The 10,833-nt window shown below is 50.5% G+C and overlaps 1 protein-coding gene across 1 annotated transcript in view; it reads left to right on the top strand.

Annotated features, from left to right (window-relative positions):
• ZMAT4 (zinc finger, matrin-type 4) overlaps nucleotides 1-10,833 on the top strand; it is a 35,241-nt gene that overhangs the window by 22,103 nt on the left and 2,305 nt on the right. Inside the window, exon 5 of the mRNA XM_009865703.1 lies at nucleotides 6,332-6,428. Coding sequence (XP_009864005.1) covers nucleotides 6,332-6,428 — 97 coding nt within the window. The remainder of the gene's footprint in view (nucleotides 1-6,331; nucleotides 6,429-10,833) is intronic.

Genomic DNA, 10,833 nt, shown 5'->3' with positions numbered 1-10,833 from the left:
GCCGGGTCCGGCGCCTGCCGGGCCCCCCTGCTCCCCCCCAGCCGCTCTGGTGAAGGTCCGGCTCCGTCGCACCGTGCCCGTGATGGAGATGGGATAGCCGCATCCCCAGCCGGAACAGATTAAGAGTGAACTGGGAACAAAGCGCCTTTTGAATACAGTGTAATTACAGGAGGAGAGGTACGAGCCGCCTGTTGGAGGTTTTCTCTGTGGTCTTGATTATAATCCTGTATGCACACAGTGTGTTTGACTGAAGCAGGCCGAGGAAGAAGTGCAGGTTTAATTTGCAAAACCATGGAGGAGAGGAAGTCTGGTTTGCCAGTAAGACATTGTATGAACGTATTTTAAAATAACTTTCTTTTTCCCCCTTGCTAAATGAAATAATTTTCCTTTAAATACTAACAACGGTGCAGTATATTATGCATTTCTTGATCTGAAATAAACCTTGTAATGGTTATCCAGATCCTTCATGTGCTACCTAGTGTGACTCACAATGCCATAAATGATTCATGTGGCTGAGTCACTGCCCGCTGTTGAAAATATGCGGAGAAATAAAGCCTGGGACAATAACAGGGAGGTGCTTGGTGCTTTGAACTGTGCCAAGCTCAAGAGTGGCTGAGGATGTCATTAACTGTAAATAAATCAATTGTGAAGTGTTGTATTCGTTTAGCTTGTGCCTGAGAGGGCTGAAGTCGGAGGGCTTTACACGCTCGTCACCCGCGCTGCTTCTGAGCGTTGCGGCGGTTCTGCGTGAGCCCGGCACGTCGGGCAGCGAGGCTGGAGCAGGGCTCGGCAGTAGGTGCTGGAGTGAGAACCTGCCTTCTGCCCGCGAGAACAGCCTCGCCGTGCAGAGAAAGTCACCTCTGACCTGGGACAGGTGACAGCGGTGGCGGTGCAGAGATGCCCGTGGCGCTCTCGGCACAACCTCATGTGACTGTTGCCCGCGGGTTGGTGCTGGGTGGCGGGTGGTGAGGATCGTACCCCGTGCACTCTCCCATCCCCTTGCTGTGCTGTCGCCGGAGGCTTCTCCCATCACAACTTAAATTCTATTTTGACTACTGTGGGAGACAAATATTTGACGCATTGTGTGAGCCTGTGTCAGCTGAAGTGCAACATTTCAGCAGCCTTTGATGTTTTGATAATTGCTGTAATGAAATATTTATTGATGAATATGAATGTGTGTTTGGAGAAATAAGAATAGAGAGATATTTGTGGACAACTCATGTTTATAGGAAACAAAAGTATTGATTCTTCTAGCCAAGTGCTCATCCTGGCAATTTTGAAGAATTATGTTCTCAGAAGTGAGTAAGAGGAGGGGAAAAAAAAAAAGAAGAACCTTTACTGGCAGCACTGTTACTGTGGCCTGTTCTGGGTGCCTTGGGCGAGCAGGGGCCCGGCAGGTTGCCAGTGAATCCTTAAAATAAAGCAGAGCAGCCTCTGCAGTAAAGCAGAATCAGGACAGCTGCATAGGGCTGTTGTCACCTGAAGCCTTTGTATTTTCAGGTAAATTGTCACAGTTGCAGATGCTATTTTGCAAAATCAGGCAAAGAGCTGAGTTTCATTTTCCTTCTCCACTCATTTCTCCACTGATTTCTTTCTATGCCTTTATAAATACTTCTCATTCTGTGCTGTCACTTCTGGTTAGTAAAAAGCGATTTAACAAGTACTCCCCTGGAATATGCTTTAATGCATTTTATGCAGAATGACATTAATGACTTCACTTGTTAATATTTTATTTAATGGGTATAGGAGCACATTCAGTGCATGTCAGGGTGCAGAGGAGGGAACGCTGACGTGGCGTGAGGGTGCAGAAGTCGGTGTGAGCGCAGGCAGAGCAGCGCATTTCCCGGCACAGACTGCTCTGGCTGGGACCCCCCTCGCCTTGCAGGCTGCCTGCTCTGCTAATGCTCCCCTCCAACACGCTTTGCCCGCGTGCGTTGCTTCAAACCACAGTTTCAGCCAAGTTGGCAGCTTTGGTGAGCTCCAGTGAGGGCAAATACTGCTGGGTTTGATGCTCTGGAGCTGATTGTTGCTCACGGTCTCATCCCGTGAGTCACCTGAGGCTCGTTCCCTTTCTGCGTGTCCTGTTTCGGTGACGTTTGTGTAACACTCAAGACTTCTGCTGGGTCTCGGCCGGGAGGTCCTGCAGCCCCTGTTGCGTGTGTGGGGAGCGCAGGGCGGCTTCTGGCGGCTTCCCGCTGGCTGGTCCTGCCCCAGTGATGCTTCCATCCACCCAAACCGGGCCCGCGCGCGCTGGTGGCCGCGCGGTGCTGCTCAGCACCAGCGAGTTCGGAATTGGAACAGCTCCACCCTGAGCTGGGCACGGGGAGGAGGGGCAGGATTCCCCCTTCTCCATCACTGGGAGCAGTCTTGATGTGACGGTGGAAAAAATCCGTGTCCCCAGTTAGGAGCTGTAATCGCTGATGGCGTTTCCACCTACACAAGTAATTAAGATTCAATAAGGCTGCTGCTAATGCGTGCTGTTAAATTAGCTGCAGAGTATTGGAGCCTTATTGCCTTAATCTAAAGTATTGCCAGGTTCTTGCTTGCCCGGCCTCGATCTCTGCCGTGCAGCCGGTCCGAGGCTGCTGCGAGGTGCCACTCTTGAGAAAGGGGGGGCTGCTGGTAGAGCTGGTGTCCGAAGTTCAAAGAAAGACAAGTGGGTTTTTTGGGAGTCTGTGGGTACGGCTGGGGAATGGTAAGTGTGTATATAGTCCATGCAGTTAACTATGGTAAGCATAAACTAATCAAAGTCGAGAATACCGTGCATTACTTTTTCTAAATGAATCGTTTTAACAATTTCTGCTAAGAAATAATACTGTGGAAAGTCAGAAGAGGCTATTACATGGTACATTGAAACTGTTCCTAAAGAGCGCAGCAGCCCATGCTAAGAATCCCACAACTCTGGTATTTTCCAGCGGAGCCTTTCAATTAAGCTTGAAACGGTCTGTTCAGATCTTCAGGGAAGCGAATCAGCGCAAAGTAGAAACACGACCGCAGAGACTCTAGAATTTGCAATTCCCTTTTTCTTTCTAGGACAGGACAGAAATCACTTTAGCATCACCAGTTTACTGTAATGCCGATGCACGCGTGGTGTCAGTGATGCTAATGCAGTCTGTGATGCCAAGGGAATTATTAGGATGTTAAAATACAAAAGAGAGCAGGCGAGAAGCCACTTGACACAGTGAAGGAGGCAGCAGAATCGGGGTGTGGGAACACTTAGGTCTGCGTTTATACGCTTCATTCGCATCAGGTTTTGCCCCACGTGCCAGGAGTAGGAGCTCTCAGGTTCTCTCCCTCTCGGGGTGTCCAGGGGGGAAGAGGCGATGAAGGAACGTTCAGCCTCACTCTGTTCCCTTCCGCAATATCGGGGCTTGCTGTTGCTGTAGTTCCTAAAAGAAGCTTCTCGTTTCTCCCACAAAAAATAGATTTTGAACCCAGTTAGTGGCCCGCCTCTTGGCCCAGGTCACAAATCGAATCTGCTTTTGTAGCTGGGGAGGAACTTCCCCGGCGGCGACGTGTTCTGTGCTTGCAGAAGTCATTGAGGAATGTTTGGGGTGAAAACCTGTCTAGAAAGGCAAAATAGACCATTGGTGTGTAAAGAGTTACTCGATCTACCATGTGCTAGGCAGGCCAGTATCCTCTCCAGAGGGAGGGAGGAGTGCACCAGGGGGCTAAGAATAAAAGCCTCAGGAATGGACCAAACCGTGCTTTTTTTCCAGGAAGTCTAAACTGACACGAATCAAAAATAATATCGGCCATTTCCAGCAGCCGCCAGGCAGCACACTGTCTTGGGAAAAGGCCTTTTCTCCTTCACCTCTCATTCTGATTACTGCTGTCTTCTGGGTTCCTATTTTTAGATTTTTGGCTTTTCAGAGGTGGCAAAGTCTTGATTTCCTTGTCCTGCTGAGAACTGAGCCTTAAGTCATTAAATTATAATTCTGAGATGCAAGCTGTTAAATGAGGAAGAAACAATTTTCCTATTTAGTACAATAAATAGTGTTGAGAAGAGCAGGTTTTTTGCGTCTCTGGGCATCTCAGGCGGCTCAGCCTGTTTTTCTCAGGCTGCTCTGTACGAGGGTTACATCCGTAACTCTGGACTTCTCCCTTAACCCTGACCTTCTTCCCCCTTCTCTGAGATTCACCCAGGACACTTTATTGGAAGGTCTGAAATAACATGGAGTGGAAAGGATAATGTTGGAAGAGCAGCCGTAATAACTGCCCCAGTCTGAGTATCAATCTCCAGTAAAAACCTGAACTTTGGTCGCAACATAAAAGCTATTACGATTTTTAAATGAGCGATTTTTATTGCATCCATAAATCACCTCCTGCCTATTGCTTTTTTTACCTTACAGGACAATTAGTTGAACGCGGTTTGGGGACATTTCTGAGCTGCAGAGGAGGGTGGCTCTTGCTACCTGCTCTCCTGGCAGCTCCTGCCGCTGTAACCCTGCAAAGTCTGCTGTGGGTGTCCTGTGCCTGCACACTCCCTCGGTGCATAAATGTCTTTCTGCAGTGGATGTCTCGAAGACTTAAAGTTTGATCTCAGCTGAATAAGTGAAGCACAGGCTGATTTTGTTTGGTTTAGTTCCTCGGCTCTTGTGCTTTCCGAGACTGTTTCTGTGACTTTGCTTATAAATTGCTTTGCAGCTTCTGTTTGAGATGTGCATGAATCTGCTTAATTGCCTGGTTTTTTCCTTCCCTGCAGTCTATGCCCAGCAGCAGAGCAGGGAATGAGGAGAGAAACGCTGTTTAAACCAGGTGCTTTCCCTGCACAGGGCGCCGAGGGGGGACTGGTGTGGGGGTGCAGCTTTTGCCCTCCCCTCGCCCAGGGAGCAATTGCTTTGCAGCTTCTGTTTGAGATGTGCATGAATCTGCTTAATTGCCTGGTTTTTTCCTTCCCTGCAGTCTATGCCCAGCAGCAGAGCAGGGAATGAGGAGAGAAACGCTGTTTAAACCAGGTGCTTTCCCTGCACAGGGCGCCGAGGGGGGACTGGTGTGGGGGTGCAGCTTTTGCCCTCCCCTCGCCCAGGGAGCAGGACAGGCCATCGTCCCGTTTCAGTGGCTTGGAGGCTGTTGGTGTGGTTTGGTGCCGTTGTGTCCTCACGTGCATCTGACCCGTGCTCTTCTCCAGAGCCCAGCACCGTCGCTCCCTGCCGCATCCTGCGCCAGCCTGCTCAGCCGACCGCGCTGCTGCCCTTAGATCCCGCTCACTGCCATTCGCGTCGCAATAAAACGAAATGCCGTGTATTTACTTAGAAAATCACTTGCAAGTGCGGCAATCAAATAAACAGCGAAGCGGAAAGCGGCAGAGGCAGCAAAGAGATTTGTTAGAAGGCAAAAAAGTCAAACCAAACAAAGCCCCCAGAAAACCAAAACAGCAGCAACGTTTTGTGAGGTTTCTACTGTGAACCCACTGAGATGTTATTTCTAGTTCAGTGGTACCCAGTTGGCCAGCAGCGAGAGCAACAGCTTTATAAATAGTTGTTTGTTATTGTATCTGCGAAGTGCTAAAATTAGCGAAGCAAGGGCTGCTTTTGCGGTCAGGGGCTGGAGACAGGTATTGCAGCCAAGAGTAAATCCGTCAGGCAAATGAGCTCCTGGCTTCCAGCTCTTGGATGGCGACCTGGTCCCTGGAAAGCTCTGACCTTCAGACACAGGCTGCTGACTCACCGGCTCTCGGAGATCAGCGGCAAACGCAGCCGTTCGTCTCGGTGCATCAATCAGAGCGGATCCCTTTTGGGGGAAAAATAGTTCCTAAGCGATCTGACTCCTAAATACACTAATGAGGAATCACCCTGAATTGTGATTGCCACCAGAAACCCAGAGGAATTAATGGGGCCTGGTGTGCTCGTTAGTCTGAGTGCAAGGATGCTTTGTTAGAAAGTCGCGGGAGAGGGATGCCGGCTCTGACGAACCGCCGGGACTGTGGTCTCCAGGAGGGATTTGCCTTTGAACCCTGCTTTGTTCTGCTCAGTCTGTGGCTCTGAAAAATATTCCTTTAGGCTTCACTAATGCTTGGATACCCTGGCCTGGAAAAGTAAATAAGTGGGTTACTGTAAAGAGAAATGTCTGGGAAACTGGAAATAAGATTTGAGTTCTCAGTATCTTTTAACTAATTAGAAGTTTGCTGGGGGCAAGGGTTAACCCTTTTTTGTTTTTCCCTTTTTCCCGTTTCTTCAGCAGTTTTCGCTCATTCGTACTTTCCAGCTGCCATTTTCATTCTGAGCAGCCTGTGGCTCGCGCACAAAGATGTTTTTCCTCCTGGTGCAGCCCTGAGCCTGCCCTCAGCCGACACCAGTGCACAGGTGATGACTCTGGGTTTTCTTCGCAGGCCTGAAGCGCAGCTACACGTGCAACATCTGCAACGTCACCCTGAACTCGATAGAGCAGTACCACGCACACCTGAAGGGCTCCAAACATCAGACCAAGTGGGTATCTGCTGCTTTTCCCGGTGGCCTTCTGTCTCTGTCTGCCTAGATGAGTATATCTATACGTCATAATGCTTTACGCTCCGATAACCCTCTCATCCAAGGAGCTCCGGATGTTTTGCAAATGCAGATACCGGAGGCATCTCTACCTCTGGCTCAAGAAATGCGAGGCTGAGCCCAGATGGGCTTCCTGGGGTGCCAGGGAAGCAGGGAGTGCTGCTTGCTCTTAATTTCCTGCCCCTCTCGGCGTGTCCCTGCAGATCCTGCTGTTGGCTCACCGTGCCTTCCGTGCAGCCTGCTGCCCTTCGCTGCCAGAGAGCTGTGCTGGCTTCCTGGGTTTCTGCTGCAGACTTTGGGATGGTCCTGGAGGCTCGGCTGGGGCTGAGGAGTCGTCCTGCTCCTCGTCCTCAGCCGGTCCTTCTCGGGGTGTTGGCTTTTGGGCAGGAGCACTCCCTACGACACCGTGTGCGTTTACAGCACAGAGCACCTTATGGCTTTGCACATCTCTTCCCCGTGTCTTCAGCCAGGTCGAGGTTTGCTGTCCCTCCTCGCTGAAGCATATTTGGAGTATGCTGGGGAGCCCAATGTCTGCCCATCCTCTCCCCAGCCTGCGTGGTGTCTGCTGCTTTGGGATGGATGAGGAAGAAATGGGCAGCGGTGACCCAAGACATTAACCCTGTCTGGTCCTGATGCCACAGGCATTTCTGCTTAACGATACTGAGTCTGCAGCTTCTTTCATGTCCTAAACCTCAGAGATGCACCTGGAGTGTAACGGGATTAAGTGTCTCCAAGTGAAAATGTTTATGCCATGATTTAGAGCAATTACGTATTACCCAACTTTGAGAACTGGAGGGAGTCTACTCCGTCAATTAGTACAAATTATTAAAATTAAATGATAAAGATACATGGTACCGGAGTGTCGACTAATGAACTAATCTCTCTTAATACACTTACATGTGAGCTTTGGGAACTGTTTCAGGCTGAAGCACTCAGGACTGCCCAGATTAGAAGAGGGATATAAAAGGTGTCGTTACTGACTGAGATACTTCAGGTAGCTTTACGGGCAGGCTGAAAGGAGAGGCAGGATGTTCAGGACCAGCCGTAAGTACTAATGTCTAATTTTGCTTAAGCTACCAAAGGATAAGTACAGAGCTTCCCCAGCCGATGTCAGACCTTCAGAGATTCCCAGTATTATTCACATTAGTTCTAGTCTATTTATTCATGGAGCTTTTGAATGTCTTCCAAACGCTATCCTTCTGGACCGAGCAAGTACCCCTATTCGGGATCTTCATCAGCAGAAGGAATTGATGGCATCAGATTTTCCCTCCCCCTCTTTGCAAAGGGTGGGTGAGGTGGAAGGAGAGGCTGACCCATCCCACCTCCTGCTCTGGATCTTCTGTGGAGGGGAGGGCTGGGTTCAGGCGAGCGAGATGTGGGTTTGGGCTGTGCCACGAGCAGTCTGGGACCTTCCGAAGTCCTTCCCTGCCTCCGTCGCCCTTTGTCTCTCAGCACATCTCATGGGTGCACGTCCCTGCTCCAGGCCATGTGCGCAGCGAGCGGGACGGCGTGGGGGGTCCGTGTCTGTGCCCGCTGCTGGGAGAGGAGCCCGCAGCTCTTCCCCTCAGAAACCTGGAGCGGAGCAGCTGCAAGCGCTGCCCGGGCACAGAGCTGTAATTTATCCTTCCCCTGCCAGTCCCCCCCAGGCTGTGTGGTCGGTGCTGTTGTTGCTGCTGATGTTATTGCAAAGGATAGAGGAGCTCATTTCAAGTCAGAGCAGCCTCACGGATGGGAAATAGAGGTGTGCAGAAAAGATGTGCTACTTCTTTTCAGCGTCGGGAGGGTCCTGTTTTATCCTCTGGTTTGTACCCACGCCTTCTGCTTTTGCTGTTCAGTCGCTGCAATGAGCAGTGTCACATCCCTGCTTGGAGATCTCTACGCAGACAGGTAATTCCTTCTGCACGTATTGCTTTCCCAAACGTTTTCTTCAAAAACTGCAGAGACCAAGGATCTCTTGTTCCGTAGCCGGGTAAGAGCCTAAAAGGGAATGTATTCACTGCAGAACTCGCGATTGAAGCTGCTTCCTGAGCTGGAACGCCGGGTGCTGGGGAGGGAGCAGGACGTGCACGTGTATTGGTCTGCAGTGCCGGGGTAGGCAGCTCGCTGTGCCGGAGGGACAACTTTGGTTCCCGGGAGTTCCGGCGTCCCAGGGATGCCAGTGAGCCAAACAGTGTTGCAGGATTTTAGTGTCAAGGCCTGGTGGCACTTGCAGTCATTCCCAGAGCTTTCCAGAGCTCTGAAAGCGTGTGAATTATTGATAGGAACGTCCGTTTCCATCTCGGTGAGGATCAAGCCAGCCTGTGCAGGGAACACCAGCGGTGCAGAGGCCTGCAGGACTCTCCCGCTTTATTTTTTTTTGTTGTTTAAGGACCTTCCTCTTCTGCAAATTAATATTCTTATCAGCCTTTCTAAATATAGTTTCTTATCATTTGCTCATAATGACCCAAATCTGGTCCCCAGAGATTTCCAGGGGCATTCGGTACCAGAGGAAACAAAGTAATAATTTCAAAAGAAAGTATGTTACAAATGTGATAATGAAATGCCAATTAGAGACATTCGTCTGACTAATTTCTATGGGAAATTGCTCTGATTATTCTATTTCCTCTATCCATTGTTCATTCTTACACAATTTTCTTTGAGGGTGAGTATCTGAGCAGAGCACAGGTCTCTCCAGCGCCTGTAGGAAGGTGCAGAAGTGCAGCAGACGATGGACTGGCAGCTCGGGTTTGTGCACAACAGCAGCTCTTCCCACCCTGCGATTAGTGTGTAACCAGGTTTTACTCTCCTGGTTTAAAGCTGCTTTTGCAGCTTCATTGTCCTCTGTACGGGACTGGAGGAATGAGTTACCCACGTCCTTTATCCTGAATCATTTCTCCCCCCATGATCTAAGGGCTCTGTAGCAGCCACAGGCACTGCTAGAAGGGGCTGGACCCAGAGGTGCAGTGGCAGAATGAGTCTGGGGACTCTGACGACCATTTGCCACGTACCTAGAGATGACCTTGTGTGGAGTGTTTGTGCAGAGCTGGCTCACACGTTGGGAGCGTCTGATAAGAGCAGGTAGCGAAAGCATTCAGGAAGGTGAAGCAGCTCATATAGGTCCTGATCCTGGCTACAGAAATCGCCTGTGGAACAGACAAAGATGAACAGCCAAAGAGCTGTGCAGGGCAACAGAAACACAACAGATTTTGATGGGCTGCACCTATATTTTTTGGAGCTTTCTACAAGCGATTACCTCTTCTGTACAAAGAGAGTTAATCTGGAGATCCAGACCTGATGCTTCCACCGAGTCTCTGCTGCAGCTTTGTCCCAGCGCCAGGCAGGGCAGCGGCAGCCCCTTGGCTCTGCGGTGCTCGGCGTGGGTGTCAGCCGTCCCTCCCACAGCCCTCCTCCCCACCCCGGGCAGGTCTCTGCCACTGGTTTTTACTGTTCTCATTATTGTTGGTTAGTGTCAAGGCTGTCCTCTTCCTTATAACTCAGTCTGAAGCCAGTGGACTGCAGTTGCCAAGGCAACAAAACATTTTATGTTGCTGTCATGCTTCATATAATTAAAAAAAAATAATACAGGGGGAGCAGTTAGTAAAGGAAAGGGATTTTGCTCTGGGACAGGTTGTCAGGGAAGGTTATTGTGGGCTTGAAGCTGGTAGTGCCCCAAAAAACCCAGGCAGATGAGTCTTGTGAAAAGCTGCTTTAGGAGAGAAGAACTTTTATGAGGAATGAGTCAAGTTGGGGATATTTATTATAGCTGCTGAGAGCTCTCCAGAGAGCACCAGACGACCGAGCCAGCGCTGGAGTTGCTTTAAATAACCCACCCAGAGCAGCCCTTGAACGGCTGCTTGGCGGGGCTCCTGACCTGGCCCTCCCTGGGCGCGGGCGCTGGCGGGGCTGAGGCTGCGAGCGCGGACCCGAGCTGCTCTTCCGTGGGGGCTCACAGGAATTTCAGGGGCTCACCTGAATGCCTCTGACTGAATTGGTTTGACTAAAAGATGGGGAAAACAAGGGGTTGGAGGCGGGAGGGGGAGCTGGAAGTGGCTGGTGTTGAATGAGCGATGCGGGTTCTGGTGTTGAGGTAGCCGTTATCCCTCTGGCCAGTGAATACGCAAAGCAAGGTGATGTCTGCTACCTCCCATTATTGTCCCCAGGGTGTACATACTTTAAGCTGTATATTTGAAAAGGAAGGAAAAATGCATCCGTTTGCATCCGATCATGAAGTCAGGAGTCAGGGTGAGTCAGACACGGGAGAATATTTCTTCCAAGGCATCGCGCATCTGGCACCCAGCCCGGTCTCGCAGAGGTCAGGCTGTGTCTGTCGCGGCGCTGGCGGGGGAGGGGGGAGCCCGGCACGCACGAG

This window comes from Apaloderma vittatum, unplaced genomic scaffold, assembly GCF_000703405.1.
Source record: "Apaloderma vittatum isolate BGI_N311 unplaced genomic scaffold, ASM70340v1 scaffold4073, whole genome shotgun sequence".
Taxonomy (NCBI): domain Eukaryota; kingdom Metazoa; phylum Chordata; class Aves; order Trogoniformes; family Trogonidae; genus Apaloderma; species Apaloderma vittatum.
Note: the sequence above shows the minus strand (reverse complement) of the source record. Positions and strands in the feature narration are given on the sequence as shown.